Below are 20,471 nucleotides of genomic sequence, written 5' to 3'. Positions count from 1 at the left end.
ATGAATGATCCCTAAATAGTGCTAGTTCCCAAACTGTGACAGAAATAGTTCGGTGGAGTGCTACCTGGCCCAGGCCAAAGCTGTGCCACAGGGACTGTGGCAAGAGTTACACACGGTGGACAATTGACTTCCAGTCCTGATGCTATTTATTTTACTGGTCATATATAGCCACAAAAGAGCACACATTCCTGTGTATTAATAGCACACAAAAAAGAAAAAAAAAAAGAGCGAGTTTTGTTGTTGTTCCTAGTTGCCATTTGAGGATGTCTCCAGAGCCAAGACTTCAGAGGTTCTGGTCAGCCCTGAGGGTGCTGCTGGCCCCCCTGGGGATTTCACTGCAGAGCTGTTACAGGTCTTCCTTAAGCATCTGTACACTACATCCATCTTTACAGCTGAGGTGGGACTCCCCACATTACACATCTTTGATTGAAGGCATGGGAGCATGAGAATTTGGGAATCTATCACTGTTTACTAGCATGACATATTTAAGTGTCTATTTTTTGTTCGGAGAAGCTGAACTATTTTGGCTGAATTTTTCCAGAGCACTGTAGTTCAGGGCAGATGTCGTCCCCACAGGATACCAGCTTGATTAGTAAAAGATTGGCAGAGCTCTATGGAAGGTGTTGGCCGGTTTTCGTAACTGACATGGCTAACATGCCAATGTAAATTGAATTTCTAATTTAAATATACCACAAAAATCAATGTCTGTATTTAAAAAATAGGAATCTAAAACATATTCTAGATGGATACTAGGTTTATGTTCATTAGGCCACCTATTTGTTCCTGTGATTAACATGTACTTATGATGATGATTCTACGATATATAGTTTTAGATATTTTCTAATCTAGAACATATGAGTATGCCAGTAGTTGTGTATCTAGCTTTGTGTTTTCAGCTAGTCTCCTTCTAGACTGACTGTGGTTAAGTCTTATTCCCTTTTCTTTGTTTTGAGCTTACACTAAAAAAGCGTGTGGTGCAGTGACAGAAATAACTTACAGTATTTCACTATAATTTTAAAAACAATTTTGAAAGAAAAAATTCAAAAGTTTGGTGGGGATACAATTATTTTATGTACCTTTAAAGATAGGTTTTTATTCACAGTTTAACTCCTCATTCGATTTTCATGGTATTAATGAATTCATTAATTCTTTTTTCTTTCTTTTTGAAAAGAAATCATTTCTGTAGCAGTTTCTTGACTTGTTTTTAGAAATTTTCCTTATAATCATACTGCACTTTAATCAGGCTGTGACTGTACATATTAGCTAGAAGAAGATAAATGGCTTTTAGACATGTGTATTTTTCTACTCAGGGGAAATAACTGCCCCTCCCTTTTTACCCTGAAGTAGTTTTTCTTACAGTTTAACAGCAAGTGTAAAATAAGAACAGAATCACCACAGCGCTTCCCACTTGGAAATGATCGTTTCTTTTCTTTTGTTATTTGTGAGTGCCTCTATTCTAGTTTCTGCCTGGAAAAGAGGGTATTGCATGGAAGCTGACCCAGACCCAAGCAAGGGTCAGAGGCAGGAACCAGAGCCATGGCAGGAAGAGCCCTGGGAAATCATAAATCCCAGTGTCTCCAGTAGGGAAGCGCAATGTTTACAGCATGATGCTTCCTTCCTTTTTGGGCAGCTCTACAGACAGCTGTGCTGAGGGGGTAGAACTAAACCTCTGGTCATTCTTGCATATTTATGGCTCCTCGGAACCAATTTTGTTATTATCCAGCAAACAATGAAGGAGGGAGAGATCCTTCCTATTGCTGAGATACATCAGGTGGCTTTAAACAAGCTCTTGGGGTGTTTCCTAAGGTAAATTGAACGGCAGAAAATCCGCAGATACTATGGTCAGACAGACTGAAGTTCCTGCGCTCCAAATGAGTGTGTTGGGTGGATCTTTGTAGCCATATGAGAACAAGTGACCATTTGCATAAGTGGAATAAGTCGAAGATGACTCTTCAGTTAAGACAGAAACCAAAGCTGATGCAATACTTAAAGTATGACCATCATCTTTGCTTTCTGTGCTGTGCAGAAGCGACACTGAGCCAGTCTCCTGAGTCGATTCATTTGGCATTTATCTTTTTTTTCCTTTTGAACTATTACACTACCAATTGAAACAGCCAGGCTTTCAGAAATAAAAATTCTTTGATCATTTTTAAAGATAAATAAATGACGGTTTTATATACTCTGTAATTTTTGCCAGCTTGTGTATTTTCCTCTTTATTTAATTTTTCCTCCTTTGTTGTTTAGTGCAAGTTCTATATGGTGACAGATTGTCAGACAAATTATGCAATTTGCTTAACAGCGTCTTTTCAAATGCATAAAGTAAACAGTTATAGAAAGGTTTTTCTTTGATATTTGTTCATAACAGATTTTGCTTGCACTAATAGTTGCAACAATGGGTAAGAATTTTTAATTTGATGTAGTATATTTTCCTCTAAAGAATGAACTGAGTGAACAGAATAAAAGTAGACTTAGCAAGGCAATATCATGTGTTCTATAGCAAAAGATAGGATGCTAAGTTGAATGCCTTTTTAAACAAAAGAAGCATTCTGGCTTTACTGTTGGCGGATATATCGGATGAGCAATTTGCAACTGTCTTTTTTTAAAAAGGAACTTTAACCAGAATAAGGGAAAAAAAATTTGCAAGACAGATTACATTTTGTGGCTCCCCACCTTAATGCTACCGCTTAATTAGTCAATGTATTGGAAAGGAAGATTCTTTTGGAGTTATTGTAATGTGATGAATATTACAAAATCGTTTCACTTATAATGGAATAGTAGAAGCTGAGAAACTCTCACACTTTTTTTTTTAAAGTTTCCTGCATTATGATGAATATTGTGGTGAAAACTTTATTTGAAATAAAGATTCAGTCTGCCTATGGTGCCCAGAAAGATGCACTATTGAATTGTGTCTTTTTTTGGCCACACTACTGTAATTATTAACTGTTTAATCCCTTCCTGGAATTCTACTCAAGACATCATATTTTAGCACAAAATGTAAAGTTCTACTTCCTTGAAATTTTATTGATGAATGACTCAAACATATTCCAGAGTTCTTAAAAGGAGGTTACTCCTTGGTTCTGGATCTTTGCAGTAGATGCTGTATTTTCCAACAAGTCCTTAGTAGTTCCATTTGTTAAACACATTTGTCTGAGTCTTGAATCAAATTAAGCATGTGCATAGCTGTTTGCAAGTTCAGGGACTATTTAGTGAGAATGAATTTAAGAAAAAAAATACTAATAGAAATAATATATTTTTTTTTTGTTACAAAAGATGTAATAAAATTGAAAGAAAAAAGAAATACAGAATACTTTATTATCCTGTAATGTCTACGGCAATATTGCCATAACGTTTGTGTAACTGATTTGGAACCTAGTCTTTAGTTCCTCTAGAGAATGAGGTGTGCAAGAATGAATACATTTGGTTTTGTTGTTGGGTTTTGTTTTATGTTTTTTGATGTATTTTTTTCCCTTGCAATGATTTTCAGAACACAGATACCAGTGAAGAAAAAAAGAAGTAGTATAACTACTGTAAATATTTTATAAAATGACCATCTGAAGGCCCTCAACCTCTGGTAATTAGAGGCCATACTGTGGAGATTGACAGGGTAAATTACCAGTTAATGTTTACACAACAAAACATATGCCCAGTACAATATCCTACACTGATGTTACTGAAACCAGAGTCCGGAAATGTACAGTGGAAACAAGACGTGGTACTTTTCTCGTGCCAACACAAACAGCAATTACAGCACAGTGTGAGAGAAGTCACAAGAAATACTACTGCATATCAGTAGTTCAACAAAGTCAGCACTTTTGTGTAATTGCAGGGGAAAAGGGCTGAAAAACATTACAGATCTCAGCAAGAAATGGCCCTTTATGCTTTTAAACTGATCCTTGATAAAACAATGCTGGGGTCATGAGAAGGCTACTCTGCCAATTTTGCTTCACTGTGGGATCCATTGACATCTGGCTGAGCTGCGGAAGCTGGAAAACTTCTTTAATATTCTCTTGACAGTAAAATGGACATGTGGAAAACATTCTAATCTGTTAATCTTTGGTGCTTCTGAAGAAAAAGGACATTTGGCTTTATACTTTGTGATGATAAATATTAAGTCTCCAGATCTAGCTGTAAATAAGTTAAAAGCATTTGAATGGAGAATGCAGTTCTTATTTTCCCAATATGGGAGAAGATGGATATGCACCTGTGTAATCCAGATGATGTAATAAATGCCAGGAGGTTTCTTCTAAGGGTAGTTTACCATACATCTTGGCAATCCGCTTTTCTTTATGCTCAGTATGTTTTGTCAATGAATCTTAGGGAGCAGAATCTCTAACTTACTTCCTCCATACTAAAATAGAATAAAGTATTGTTTCGCTCAGGGGATTATGAAAATAGAATTGAGAGAGATTCAAAATAGTAGTTATGCCCGAATAAAAAGTGCAGCTTTTTATTTAATAGCATTAACTGTACAAATGATTTTTAGCCTGGATTTTAAATCTAACATGGAGTGATAGTCAATGGTGGAGATATACATGTTTGGCTTGCGAGAGTATGCACAATTCTTTGTTTCTGTCGTGAGATATAGCTACAGAAATTACAAGAAAGAGGAATCTCTCACACTAGAAAATAACTGCTATGAGCATATACTGTGTATTGTAACTATGAAGTACATATTATGTATGTTAACATAAAATGCAAAAGGTACCATGGATTGTGGAAAAACTAAACTAGAATTCAAAATTCTCTACATCCTTGTAGTACATTTGAATGAATCTGAAAAACTGAAATAATGCATAAAAGTAACACTTTCATACACTTGATGAAAGTTAAAGTGGTTTCCCAGTTTTAAGTAGCAAATTACATCATTATAACACATGCACCCTGTTGGAAATATGTGACTTCCTTTAGAAAACTTCAAGTATCTTCATTTGCAAAATAAGTACCCTCAGGAATTAACAGAGCTGTTGCTTTCACCCCCGCCCCAAAATATGAAAACCTTAACAGTTAAAAAGATGAAAACAGACTTTTGTTCTCTGATACAACAGGTCATTTTGTTTCTGCCTGCTGATGAATAAATTCTGATATTTCATTGATTGAGATCTGCCAGAGGAGTCAAATCTATGAACTCCAACTGCACGTTAGAACTACTACTACTACTAATGATACAGTCTTCAAGTCCATGTCCTTGCTCAAGCAAGCTCCCAGTGAATAATGATTTCAGTAAAGTTAGAATTAGTCCAATTCACTTTTATACAGTTGAGGAGTTTCAAGAGATCCGGGTCTGTATAAAATACCAGACTTTTCTACGGAGTTGAACTGTGCTGTTAGGGCTTTAAATCTTGATGTTGCATAAGGAGATTGAAAGTGCAGCAAAATCTGATTGAAAAGTGGAGGGACAAAGATGAAGTTAGGCATTAGGTTTCTCAGGGACATGCACAGAATCCACCACCATCATGGTGTTTCTGAAGTAGCTGAAAACTTAAGCTTCAGCAGGATCTTCCAGGTAGATGGTGCCATGTATTTGTGAAGCACAGGGCAGTTTGGCTCTCAAATGAGAAAAATCCGTAGGCAAGAGTTTTCTGGTTCACTGCCTGCGTGTCCCACATTACCCAATAATTAGGGTATTTATTTAGAGGGCAGGTGAAGAGAAAACCTGAGCCCCAGGTAGGATAGTACTGCTGCTAGACTATTGGATGCATTTGTGTTTGGATGCACGTGGATGGTTTTTTTTAGCTCCACTGGTGAATCTGCTCCATTTATAAGTCAGCTAAATCTTTCTGGGATGATTATTGGTGAGAGGAGGGGAAGTCTGATTCTAGCCTAGCTTGATTCCTATTAAATAGGTGAAATGGGAAAGAAGATGTTATAATAGTTACGACAGCAACCTGAGCAACTTTCTGGAAACCATAGGTACTGACATCAGAGGAAAAGCCTTGGAAGCATGAGGTAGGAGTAGTTGTATAATTTAAATTGTAATGTCCAACAGATCGTTTAATAAGTCGTTGCTGCCATCATGTTTGGGATAGTAACCACAACATTCAGCAGACATTCTGGTATTTGGCAGAGATAAGGGAGACTTGGATTGAAGGATATTTATCAACCTCTCCCTTGCTTTGTATATAACGACCTCCAGGAGAAACAAGTGTAGGTCTAGTTATCAAGGTGTGAGTGGGACCAATACCAAAAGTCACTAATATCTCAAAAGGTCTTTTTACTCTAAATGTGGAAGCTCATTATGCAGTTGAGATGGGAAGCACTGGGTGAAGCTGAATTAGTTGTGGAAGCAAATGTCCTTGTATTAGAATTAACAGGCATCAATCTTAACTACACAAAGGAAGACGGGGAAGAGGCTGACCTTAGCACATATTTTCAGATCCCTGAAGAACATAACAGCATTAAAATTCCTCATGTCATGTTGGGGTCCCCTCCGTCCTTGTTGGTCCATTGGACTTCCCCAGCTTCCATGCTAAGGAGCCGGTGGTGGTTTTCATGCTGTGAAGACCACACATGTTGTATGGGTGATCAGCCCAAGACAAGGAACTGATAACTTCTGTAGGATGCCACAGCACATCTGGAGGTGAGCCCCAGGCACACATGGGAGGTCCCAATTTTTACTGACTGGGTGGCAGGTGGGTGTGATTTCAGAGATAATATGGGGAATGAAAGTCAAAACAAAGTGGCTTTTGTGGGTGAGTGATGTTCCTGGCTCTAGGGGAGTCAGGTGCTGCTGTGTGAGGGCTCTGGCTGAATTGAAGTCAGATGGGATTTTAAATGCTATTACCATTTTGTTCCTTTAGATACCCTGATGCTGACATACCACAATACTACTTCTTATAAATTACATCATTGCTACAAATTTATTTAAAAAAAAATAGATGTTTTCTGCCACCCACCTGTTTTGTTTGCTCACGAGCTAGTATCCTCTGCCACTTCGTGCATCATGCTGAAAGTGTTCTTTTTAAACAAAGTGAGGGAAATTAGACCTCCAGGAATGGTTTTGGCCACCCAGCTTAGGCCGCAGAGTGAATCAGCAGAAATTGGTCTTCCAGTAACTAGAAAGGTTGGGAGTTGGCAGAAGTTAACCAGGACTGAAGAACAAGAGCAAAAGAATTTGTAGTTCCTTTATAAGGCATAGATACCAGTAAAAGGAGCACCTATGACAGATGAACTAGATTGCATGTTCCCTGAAGGCCGGAAAAAGTAGCCTTTTCAGACACTGTGATGCTCAGGTCCGATTTGCCATTGTCATTGATGGATTTACATGTTCTGCTTTTGCCATGTACACTTCAAATTCTAGATCAGTGCCTATCCCTAATTCTCCATTCTCTGTCCTTTTTCAGTACTGTAACTCACAGTGGAGTGCACTCCCCGCAGTCTGCATCTCAAACATTGATTTTTACCTGTGGTTCCGTTTTTCATTTTAACCATTCTGAGCTGATGTCCTTTATGATAATTCAGCCATTTTATTTTAGTGGGTATGTCTCTACTCGACTTGTTCTCTGTAAGCCATCCCTTGCAAAGAGAGTGGATTTTGTTTCTTCATTGGACCTCCAGCATCAGCAGTTCCAAATATACTTTCTTCAGTCCCAGGAAAATTTTCCCTCCCAGAGCAACCCTCAGTAACTTTACCATCAAGTTAAGTAATCTTTTTGTCTCCTCTGTCCATTCGAAGCCCTCAGTTTATTTTCAGGTTTATTTTTATTCATTTATACCGGCATGTAGCACGTGACAAAAACCTGGTTGTCACCTGGCTGCACGTGGGGCACAGACAACCTGGCACAGTTGTTGCATCTCTGGACTAGAGAGTTGTTGCATCTCTCTCCCTGCCTACGCTGAAGCTGCCCTTTACCTTTCCTCTCTGGTTCCCCCTCTCCCTCCAGATCCCGAGTTTATTACCTTCTCTGCTCTACCTGTTTAAACGGTCTTCTGACTGTGCCCAGACTTAAATCCATAAAATTAGTATCCTGCATTTTTAGATCAGATTATTTCACAACACACAGCAAGCAAACCACTAGAGCTTTACTTGAGAGCAGCAACTTCTGCTGAGAGCATCCGGGGCGATAATACTTACTTATTTCAAGTCATCAGCAGCTGAACTGGGAAATCTGGCAATGCCCGGGGTTGCTTGGGGAGGGAAAGAAGGGAGACTGGAAAGTCACTCAGTGCTTTGACGGTCATCGCATCTTCGTGGGTTTTGACAAGACCTTGAAATGTGTCTCCTGCTCCCCCTGCAGGTTCTCTGATCCTTAGCAAGGGAACAGATCGAATTGTGTACAACCCCAAATTAGCAAACCCCTCGTGTCTCATAAAAATGAGTGCACATATGCAAAAAGGGGGCAAAAATATGCCTCACAGGCAATACTAAAAGTGGTCTGTGAACATCTACTTCCCAGTATTAATTTTTTTTTGATGGCATAGGGTTTTGATTAGGACTTTCTAAGCTTTCCAAAATCTCAAAACCAGTCTCATGTTTAATGGCATTGATTCCCCCTAAACATCTATGAACGTTCTCTGAGTAACTAGTTCCACAACACAGATCTCAGCTGCCCAAGCCCGCAGATGAGAGGCTTTCTGTGCAGGTGATGCACTGTCAGAGACACAGATTTTCCAACTCAGTTTCAGAGAAATTACTTCATGGTTCTTTGTTGAGGTTAAGGGAAAGAGCACAGTTAGCTGCTGCTCTCTTGATCCTCAGGCATTTTAGCTACAAGGCTGACCAGTTCCTGACAATGAGGTGGAACTTTCATAAACTCGTAACTAAGTCCAGACCATGTGATCTCTTAAAATCAGTATTCCTCCTGTGCCAAATTTGAGAGTGCAAAGCTACAAGAGTATCTCAAAGAAGCTCATGTTAGAAGTCTTGAATATTAGCATAACAAAGCATTTTTCTTACCCTAGACTTGTTCTCGGAAGTGGCCAACTCCATTTTTCACTAAAACTTTCCAAAACAGTCCAGCCGGAGGCAGAGACAAGGCATGGAAAATATAAGATCCAGCAGTTAAAGGCTGACAAAGTAATAAACAACTGAAAGTAGGGCCTTATGATGGAAAGTGTTAGGGAACTTTAACTCTAGATGTCATTGCCAGCTTTGCTTATAATAAATGTGTCAGTAGCAATATGAAAAGATGTGTGCAATAAGTTAAAGGAATGCTGTATTAACCTATTTTATGCAGCATGTCTGCCCACAAATTACTTGCATCTCAATACGATTCGGGAGAAAAAGATTTTTTTTTTTTTGCTGAATGTATTAATTTTCTAACTAAACAAACTGGGAAGTTATAGATTTTAATGTAATAGTGACACCCTGTGGTCAGTAGTGATGGAGTTTACTCTGAAAAATAATGTTTTCTTTTGTGATGCATTAATCTTTAGCAAGACTGGAGAGAAAAAGAAACAAGAAGGAAATGCAGCTAATTTTCAGGGTTCTCCACAGAGAGATGTTGTCCCATTTTATTGCCTTATATGGAGAAATATATGCTTTTAATTGCAGAAATACTAAAATATTATTTATTTATATACATAGTATATAATAAAGGGGAGCCTACAAGCCTTGATTGTAGAAAACTTTATATTATAACTCACAGAAGGGTCTCTGTGGGCACAGCCACTTTGCAAAGCGTTGCTGGCATAGTTTTTTATATTTCTGTGGTTATCTGTAACTCTATAGGAGAAGTTTTTCCTGATGGCATACCAAGTAGTGGTGGGACACAGGGTGATGCCAGAGAGACACAATAATAGGACAGTACCCACCATGCCAGGAGTGCCAGCTAGGCACTGGCAGGGCTGCAGGATTAAACAGTTGGAAGTATCAGTCATGTGCTGCCTTCTGTGTTGATGGTCTTCGACCTAACACGTGTAGGTCCTCCTTTTACTTTTTACTCCCTCCCTTCTCCCTTCCTTGAACAAATGCTGAACTAATATCCTGACATTTTGTCATATCTATGTGCACCTATCTTTAAGGCAGTGTGGTACTGACCTTTACAACACTGTGGCCCTTGAACTTTCTGGGACAACGAATCTTTTCCTATTTAATACCTATTTTATGCATTCCTGTGATCCTTGATATTATGTTTTCAACATCTCATAGTTTTAAAAAATCCCAATTTATGAGAGACACATTTTATAATGTCTGATTTATACCTCCTGCATCCCTGGGGTTACTGATGCTGACCTTGCCATTTTTAAGAGAGGGACAAAGTTAATTTTCTGTCAGATGAAGACAGGTTTAAAGATCAGTAAGGAAGGAGACTGACTGTCCCAACAAAAAGTTATGAGGAGGTAGTAAAGCAAACTGAGAAACATGAAGCATTTATTATTTGCTGGCAATAATGGTTTCCTGTTAAAACTGGCTATTTGACAAAGGTGATGAGTTTAATTCCTTGCTCTCTCATTGGGGAATTAGGAAGTTAGCATGGGACAGGAGCAAAAAGTCTTCTGCCTTCTCTACAGAATAAGCTAAAGCTGGCCAAAGCTGAAGTTTGGAAAACATTCAGGAACCACTGTCAGGAATTTAGTGATTATCAAAACCCTGCAAGAGTCAAAAAAGATTGGAGAACTTAAGTTGTCCTGGAAGAAGCCAAGCCGTTGTTCACCCCCCGCACACATCCATACGTAAGCAGCTTGATGAGTGCTTGTCTAGGACATATCCTACAAAATTGCTGCAGTGCAATTCTCGTGAATCTCAGCACAATTTAGTGTCTGTCAGGAAGTGACAACGAGACTGTGGGATTTTTAAAGATCTCATGTTGACAGTGAATGTTTTGCAAGCTCAGATTGCTGAAAGGGTTGAAACTCATTATCTCCTGTAAAAGCCTGACAAATATTGGACATGTGATGAAGGAAGAGGCCTTGTTTTACACATTATGTCAAGTTTTAGCTTTTCTTTTAGAGCCCCTTATGCTTTTAATGGCTGCAAAAGCAAAACAGCTTCATAGCTGCTCAAACTTGCAGAGAAGTTATTTATTAGGTGCTATTTCAGACTCTGTGCTGGGACAGGCTGAGCTGTAATATTAATCTCCAAATTAGTAGAGCTGCTGAAGGATGTTTTCCAACATCTGTTTTTAGCACTGTTAGAATGGAACTTGGAGTATGGATTATTCAAGGACTTTTTGAATGGGGCCACACTGGACATGAACTGCAGTGATTCTGCACGAATCAGAAAACACATTATATTGGCCCATACAACATGCAAGAGCAGACAGATGCAGCTGAGTCTGCTGCTGAAATAGCAGTATGTTGCAGTAGACATCTTATCAGAAGCATTGTGAAGAGAACTTTAAAGGACAGTATCATAAAGTCAGAGACACCCATCCACTGCATATTAAGAGCACTGATTTGAAGACATGTCAGATTTAGAGGTCAGTCAGAGCTTGCTGTATTATATACACCGTGTCAAGACCTTGTCTACAACTGGCTGAATGTTAAAATGGCAAATCCATCCTGATGCAGATACAATTATAGAGACATAAACATGTTTATACACTGCTTCTGAGAAGTAATGGTTTAAGTGTCCTGTACTAAGATGAAAACCGCCACATCGAGGATGTTACCAATGTAAAGCTGTGACTAGACTTTCTGCTTTTTCTGTTTAGCCATAATTGCTAGTTTAAAGACAGAGCAGTTATCACTGTCCGCCATCTGGAGGTTACTGCTCCCATTGCTTAGCCAGCTGAAGGCATTGGGTTTTATGCTCTTGCATCTACATTAAACTAAATTGACTGAGTTTAATCCAGCTTCCAGTGGACATAGTTTGAAATAACTCAGGCAAGGCTGCCTAAGAATACTAGGATGTGCTTAGACAAAGATATGTATTTCATGTTACCTTCATGTTGCTGTGGTATCCCATACTCCTCCATCGTATTCGCAAACACTTTCAACAAACTGTATTAAGCAACATATACGTCAGTGTTACGAGACTTGCACTGCAAATGTGGAATTATGGTGGCATCACAACTGTTTGTACAAGCCTATCAAGAAATTATATATATTCAATGCCTTTAGAAGACACACTCTTTTAATGCTGGCAGTATAGTTTCTTGGTTTTTCTCACAGTGAGAGCCCTGTAAAGGACTAGAGCAGGCTACTGATACTGAGAGCACCTCACATGAGGAGGTTCTCCCCAACTTTGACCTGGCAAACTTTTCTGGCTGTTTTCACCAAATACAATTTAGTTGATATTTTTCCCATTTTTGCACAAGGACAAGCATTTCATGAGATAATTCACTGGGGTTAGAAAGTGACTGCTTATATGCTTCTAAAGCTGTTTCTGAATCTGTTGATCTTCCTTGGGAATTTAACAGCTGTGAGGTACCTCAGCACATTATTTCCCTATAGCTTTTATGCCCATGTAAAAGTTACTGAAAATAAGTACATCAAGAAGAATGCTCTAGCAGTTATGACATAACCTTAAGCTGGGGGAAGACTCCATGAAAGACACATTCTTCTACCTTTTTACCTCTGAAACAGTAATTTCTGATGGAAATCTTAAAATCAGACTGAGAGAGCAGGCATGGTAGTGGGTATGCTTGTATCATACCAGCACATCTACATGTTAGTCTCCCTTTCCTTTTCCCCAGACCTTCACCATACCCTAAGTCTTTCCACTAAGAGGCCTTTGGTTTGTTTCTGGAAGGACACTTGCAAGCCTGAAAGTTGCCACTATGGAGGTTGAAGCAATGACTTCCACAGTAAATGTTTGAATCTTAGCAGCTAGTGCAAAAAGAGACAGAATTTCCGGTTGAAAGCTATCATAAACGCATATCCTCCGTGTATTGGATGCAGATGTGTTGTATAACGCATTTTCTGGCTGGTGGGCTACACAAACAAAGTGTGTGACAAGTCACTGAAATGTGAAACGTACTTTGGTGATTCACTCCAACAGATTAGTATACTTTAAAGTACAATATCCCTTCTTAGAGAGTCTCATTGTGTGAGCAATATTAAACAGTACTGTCTTGCCTGTCACAGTTATGCACCTCGGCTCCTTTGAGGTCTTTATTACAGGCTTTGAGCAGCTACCTAGCTCAAGATAATGATCCCCATCTGGGAACAGGACCTGGGACAACACTTCATTGGATGACTCTCTATTATCATCCTCCAGAAATGTTGGAACTTCAAAGAGCCTGTAAGGCCAATGATAAAACTATGGAAAGCGCTGTTAAAACTAGAAGCAAATACAACAAAATATTAGGGATGTTTATTTCAGAATGAAAAAACCCCACACCAATGGGTATACTCAGAAAGTGGACTTAGCAACTGCAACATGCAGGACATCATCTTTTGCCTACCTTACCAGCTAGTTGTGTGCAAGGCTGTGAAGGAGAACCTCAGGCTCCCAGGCTAGCTTGGGGAACAGGTAGGTCCCTTGGAAGGAGAGCAACAGAAATCAGCTCTCTGTGCAGCCAGGCCTCTAAGCTGATCTTACTGACTTGCAACTGTGAGTAACAGGCATGGTTTAACTTCTGAATCTCTCTGGACACAAAGTCAAAGTTGGAGTTTTGAAGACGTATCTCTGCACAGGAACTCCTGTCCTGAATTTAGGCTAAGATTGCACTCTGATTCAGTCTGCCTAACTTCTCCTTATAAACTTTTGGTGCATGTCTGCCTAAATTAACCCTAGGGGAAGGAGAACCCTCTAGTTTGCTTAAGGTAGAGAGAAGCTGGTGTCTTTGAAGACCTGAGGACCTTTCTGCCTAATACCATTGCCTGCCTCTCATTATCTCTAGAGCCTGAACACCTCCAAAGATACCTACTCTTCTTCAAGGGGAAGACTGAAGAGCTTTCTCTGAGAAGTGAGACCCAGTGTCCTGGATCCCATACCTAACATGTTATAACAGAAAAAAATGGTTCCCAGTTTCAGCTTTATTTTAAAATCTAATCACAGGAAGAAGAGGGTGCAAGAGCTCACTGAACAAAGCAGTGGAAATCACAGGCTCAGCTTTTATCCCTCCCTGACCTATTATCTCTGAGGGAAGGCTGTATCCCATACAAAATTTAATATTATCTGTTGGACAGATTTACTATTTTGGGGGTTGTGTTTTCTTCTAGACTGGTGAATACGATAAGCAATGGGTCAGATTCACCAGGATAAAGTTCTTTAAAGTTTTATTTCCAGTTGATTTGAACCGATGGACTCTTTAACAGATCTACCAAAATTTAATTCTTCCTCACATTGTGGTGTTCAATTTGGGTGAAAATACCATGTAGTCTTCCTTTAAAACATGAATAAAAAATTACTTACATGGTGGCTTCATGATCTCTAATAAAAAGGAAAGGAAAGAAAATTAGAAGAGAAACAATGCTCGGGAAGTTCTTTGTGGAAGAATAGCCATTAATACAAAATATATTTTAGAGGGTAGATGTCCCAAAATCTTTTGGATGACACATAAGTCAGATGCTAATATTAAGACTTCCAACTTGCAAAGACTTATACATATGCTTAAAATTATACATTTGTTTAAATGCATTGATTGTGTTTGGTTGCATGTAAGCCTTTGCAGGGATAGATGCAGGCTATTTAAAAACAACATGTAGAGAGATAAAGAGAGAAAAAACATAAACCTCTGTTTGGCTCTAAACCAGCAATCATCTTATCTGCCAAAATCACATGTAATAGACTGTTCTCTGTTCCACATCCTGTGTTTGAAGAGCCTAACCTTATAAAGATGTTAGGACTAAGGCCATTATAAGGAATTTCCCCCAAGGAACACATCCATTTGTGGAGAAATGTGTATTTTATCCACAGTAACTAATATGTATAGCCTGCTATTTATGAATAATTATAAATAATACTCTGTGCTGATGTTGCATTTTCTCATTGTTATCTTTCAGATGGGAGTTGCTGTAGTGGATTCATCTGTTGCAGGACTGGGTGGGTGTCCCTATGCAAAAGGTGCTACTGGAAATGTAGCCACAGAGGATGTGATATACATGCTTCATGGTCTGGGGATCAATACAGTAAGATATTTTTGCTTTCTACTTAAGACTTTAGGAAAAACAAAAATATTTTTCTAGAAAACATATGATACATACATACCTGGCAATTACTTGTGCTGTACAATAAAATATTGGGAGCAAATAGTAGTTTTTGCAAACTCAATGCTTTAACACGGCTTGACACATAACATGAATGATGTTGTCTTCACTAACAATTTAGAGTATTTGACAGGAATTTGCACAGTAGCAACTGCTTTGAGTCATTGCTCTGCCTCAGTAACCACAAAAAAATCACTACTGTAGACATTGCTCCAGAAGGCTGATCAGCTCTTCAGCAGAAAGACTGAGCAGACCTCAGCTTTTTTCACAGAGCTTTGGATTTGGTTCATAGTGCTTATTAATTTGTTGTCAATTTTTCTGGCTTCAAAGTAGAAAAAAATTGTGGTGTTTGGAACCCAAGCACAGGACACTGCTATTTCTGAGGTATCCATTTAATACATTTCAAAATTGTACAAAATTTGTTACCGGCTAGTAGGCTTCACAGTCATTTTTATTTCCAGCCCTGTTCTTGGAGGAGAGGGCAAAGCATCTTATTTATCTGCACTGCGCTGCCCTTTAATGAACCTTACCAGTGAGCATCTGCACTTCCACTTTAGTATCCCTGGCTTGGTTGGCACGTTAATTATTTCTGGGAACAAAGTAATGCTGCCTTCTCCAGAAAATGTGCTCTTTGGTCTTTCTGTTGGTCATCATTGTTCTGGAAATGTGGCATAATGAGTTTTTACTAGCTCAAACAATACAGTGACTTCACCTTTAACATAGAAATAGACTTTGAGAGTCAAGTTCAAAGGACAACATATAAAGAGCTGCCAGAACTGCAACGTGTGTGGTTTGTATTTAAACTACTGCAAAAAGAAACTGAAAAGCCTGATGTCTGAAAAGATCTGAGTTATTGGGGAACTTATCATTTGTTTGTAGGTTGCAGTTCAGTGTGGCATACATGCCGGTGGAGTTCCTTGACCTAAAAGGATCATGGAACTTGTTTCTGAATCGTACATCCCCTGAACACTGTTAAAGCATATTCAGTCCCTTACAGAGTTCACTATAATGCTTATCTGCTTTCATGTGCTGCTTAGGGAGTTCTGTGTAGATGTCAGATATCTGTTTAGAAAAGGTTTAATCACAAGTGTCCGTTGTACAAGTGGACTCTGTTTCGAAATGTTCATACATGTTTTGGGATAGCTTTTTTCATTAAGAAGGCGTTTATTCTTTTGAAACAACACAGTTCTTTGGAATAAGGAGGAGAAATAATGCATTTCACTTTACATTGCTGGGCACTTTAGACTTTGGCTTTCCGTATAGTCTTCCCTTGGGCAAAATACCCATTGACTTTTCCAAATGACTCATAGCAAAAAGAATAAATTAAATAAAAATTATCACGATTAAATGAAATATACCTTTTTCCAGGCTTCTTGGTAAGATTTATTAATCTGTTAATGATCTGGTGTCCAAGCAGGAATATAACTTGTCCTAAAGGTTGATACCAAATGCCACGGAGGTAAGAATCTTGCCATCAAATACTTACTTCTCCTTTTGTTTTTGTTTTTGTTTTTTTTTAATTATAGATTATACAATAGCAAAACACAAGACTTTGCTTCTTGGCCCTTTTCTGGCCCATTAAGAAATGAGTAGTTTACTGGATGAGAAATGTGGATCCTCAAAATTATTACCTTAATATCTGAGCTTTGATCTTTGCAGTGTTGGCTGGTTTTGGTACCGTGGCGGATTCTGTAAAATCGCTATTACAAAATTCTTTTCATATGTCCCTTTTTGTGTAATGGCACAAAATGAAATTATAATTACTAATGCTGTCCATTTGCAAAGAGCGCTTTCTCCTGTTCCTCAGCTATGCACTAAAGCTTTCATTTTGTTAACTGAAGTCACTTAAAGTGTCAGCCAAAGGATGGACAGTATTTAAGTGTACGTTATTGAGTCCAGATTGACTAGGTACATCAAAATAATAATTGGGGCTTGTTCTGTACTGTTCTTCAGAACATGTAATCAAGAAGTGATGCATGAAATGAATCTCCAGCAGATTAAATTTGAAATAATTTTCTAGCAGAGCCCATCTACAAAGAGATTTATTGGTTGTTCCATGGTAATGGATAGATAATTATGTCATAGATCATTAATGCTTATGAAACTTCATAGGGAGACATGTACTTTCTATAAAAAACAGTTTCTATATGGTTCCTGTGTAATTACAGTAATAGTACTTGTGCTTATGATGCCTTCAAAGTGCTTGGCAAACAATAAGCATTTCTGAGAAGTGACTAAGTACTGTTTGCCTTGCATTACTGACACTGAAACTGAAGTACAGAGAGATAATAGACTTGGTATTTATGAATGCTGAATGAGAACTGATTAACTGAAGTCAATGGGAGTTAAAGGACTTTGCCTTCTAGCAGAATCTTTTCTGACTTTTAAGGCACTTATCCAAGTTCATAGATACTATGGAGGTACCTGTCTTTGTGTTTCATGGTATCATTCCTTGGCGTCAAGCAATAATTCTGGATATATGGAGTGGTTAACAAATGCACTTAAGTACATTTCTGAGTATCTGTCTGAAGACATTATTTTCACTCTACAACCTTACAACTCTACAACCTTACAAACACCTGTCACTACTCTTCCCAACTCCACGTGTGAGTCATGCTGGGTTTTGTGCCCTTATGGTAATCCTCTTTGGTTCACACTTACATAAGAAAGACAATTTAAAAGGCAGAGATGCTTGTATTTAATTAAATGAATTAAATTAAATAATAAGTTTGCATTTAATGTAATTTAAATAATAAGTCCACATTTAATGAATGAACTGTGAACATATGTATCTTATCAACACATATCACATTATGCAGTGTTAAAGTGCTGAAAATGTGAATTTTGTGTAGTTTGGGGATTTTATTTTGCCATCTTTCATAGTCTAACTACCAAGTATGTTTATGGTGGTATGTTTCTCATTTCTTCCTAGTAAAAAGCACAAATGCTTTAAGAATTTTTTAGATTATGTTATGTGCAATAGCACTCTACAAACTGAACCTAAGTAATGATCAATAAAGGATAAACAGAATAAGCTGAAATCACCCTTGTTATAACTGTATTAAAATTAAACACTTATAAAAGGATGTCTTTGAACAATATGTTTTAGATCGTGCTAAATACTATAGCTGATTGGAAACTTTGAAACATTTTTTTTCAAATTAAAAATGTTTTTTATTACATTTCTGTGAAGTAATTTCTATTCTTATCAACATTTTTAGTGAATTCCAAGAATGAAAAATGCAAAGCTTGCTATAAAACATGGAAATAAGTGCTAGATCCAATTAAAGGACTAAGCATCTAAATCAGGTCTTGGTCTGAACTTTAGTGCATAAATCCGTAAGTGTTATGGCAGTGCATTTCTGTTGCAATATATCTTGTACTCTTTAATGTTGAGTGACACACTTCTTCCAGTTTTATGTGACTGCTCAGTGTATTGGTAGTTCAAAGACCCCTTTTGCATTCCTTGTACAGGAGCTTTATTGGCTTCTAAATTCCAGTCGCTGGAGCAAGTACTTCCATCACTTATACGCTCTAACTTTAAAACTGTTACTATATGACTGCTACTATATGTGAGTAATCCAGGAGACTAATAATGAACTGGTTTTTTCCTATTTAATTAGTGATCTGATTCCATTTTAGCAATTGATATGTATCTTATGTCAGTTAAAAAATGGTTGCTCAAGGAACATTTTTTTAGCATGGGCAGATCAGGAAGCCACAATTTTTTGCTCAGTTGTGCTAGCAATGTAAATTGTAATTTGGCATTAAAAGGAACTTCTTCAAGAAGGAGATTATATTTATTCAAGAGAATGCAGGATCCTGATTCTCACTGAACTAATTTGCCAGTACAAGTGTGTTTCCTCCATTTTCCAGAGCTACAAATGGTATACTTATAAGCATGAAGTTTCTTAGCACTGGGTGATAAATAAGTACAGCACATATGCAGACACTATATTTCTATTCCAACTTCTTCTAGTTGTTATTCCAGTTCTTTACTCCAGACTCTTTTGAGTTGGAAAGATATTATTACTCAAGTATTTGTTCCACTGCTGTTAGGATAAGAAATCACTCTCAAAGTGGTAGAACCTTCCAAAGAACTGAAAGCTGTGACTATTGTGTAAGTAAGTCACTGTAACTCTGCTGATCTCTATTATGACATGAATCAGGTCCTTTGTTTGCAAAAATTAGACCCTGGAGCAAAAAACTTGGAGTTTAAGCATTTTCAACATGTGCATTTATTATTCTTAACATTTTTCACTTCTTTTTTAGGGAGTAAATCTTTATAAAGTGATGGAAGCTGGAAACTTCATCTGTACAGCTTTGAACAAGAAAACAAACTCGAAGGTTGCACAAGCTTCCTTCAATACTGGAACTATCAATTAAATGGATTTTTTTGCAGCTTAATTACATTTGTCATCTATCTTGACCAAGAGCATTTATATCAAGAAAACAAATATAAGAAAACCATTTCAGCAAATGACCAAAATAGAACCCATATATAACTTTTTATTATGGGAAGAGTTATTGTACTGTACTGTCTTGTCAAGAATTGTCTGATTTGCAAGTAACAAATAAATGGCCATAGTACAGAGCCCTGTGCTTGGTACTTCCACAGATAAGAAAAATGTATAAACGCCAGGACATTTTAACATGTTTTAAATTTAATTTTAGTTCTTTTCAGGAAGACTGGATAGGAGCAGCGAATACATAGTTAATTTTTAATCAAGATGGCTTTTAGAACAGTACAAATATTTGCAGTAGTTTATGACATCCCACACTCTGTGTGGCCTTTCTAATATGTGTTTTATTTATCTGAATCTTTACTTTTCATTTGTCAAGTCAGTTGTGTTATGAACATGGAGCCAAATCTGAATTCACCATAAGAATTTTTTAGAAATAGCACTTTTTTATTTTTGTTTTGTTTAGCATCTGTTAAGTTATGGATGACTTTATCTTGTTCCAAGACTTTGTGGTGAATGGCAGTCTGCCAGATCCTCTAAATCTAATGCAAATTTCCTTATTTGTTACATATGTTAAATTTGTTGTAGTTGCTTTTTTTTTTGTCAACTGTATTAAAACCTAATTATATGAAGAAATTAAAAATTGGCAAGGTTTTCCACCACCATTCAGGGAAGCAGTAGTGTAGAAGGGGCTAAATTTTTGTCCAAGGTCTTATCAAACAATTTGATTTTATATTCTATAGTCTATGGATTGACATTCTCACTTAGAAGTCACGAGTTTTTGAGGATAATAATATTGTGCTGGACTAGCTTACACGAAGGGAATCACTTACAATTTTTCTCTGTGCTCTACTGATAGTGATAATGTTCTTTTACATGTCTCAGTTCAGCAAGATGCCAGTGAACTGCATTGTTATTTTTAGATCAATAATGGACAAACTCAAAGAAGAGCCTTATCCTATCTATAAACTGTTC

General features: G+C 37.7%; 1 protein-coding gene across 1 annotated transcript in view; it reads left to right on the top strand.

Annotated features, from left to right (window-relative positions):
* Positions 1-19,419, top strand: part of HMGCLL1 (3-hydroxy-3-methylglutaryl-CoA lyase like 1) — a gene marked incomplete at both ends in the record, with an annotated part of 82,151 nt that extends 62,732 nt beyond the window's left edge. Inside the window, 2 exons of the mRNA XM_081997631.1 lie at positions 14,830-14,955; positions 19,306-19,419. Coding sequence (XP_081853757.1) covers positions 14,830-14,955; positions 19,306-19,419 — 240 coding nt within the window. The remainder of the gene's footprint in view (positions 1-14,829; positions 14,956-19,305) is intronic.
* Positions 19,420-20,471: the final 1,052 nt, after the last annotated feature.

Source organism: Phaethon aethereus (assembly GCF_964289735.1).
Source record: "Phaethon aethereus genome assembly, chromosome: 3".
Classification (NCBI taxonomy): Eukaryota; Metazoa; Chordata; class Aves; order Phaethontiformes; family Phaethontidae; genus Phaethon; species Phaethon aethereus.
This window is presented reverse-complemented; position numbering and strand designations above follow the sequence as displayed.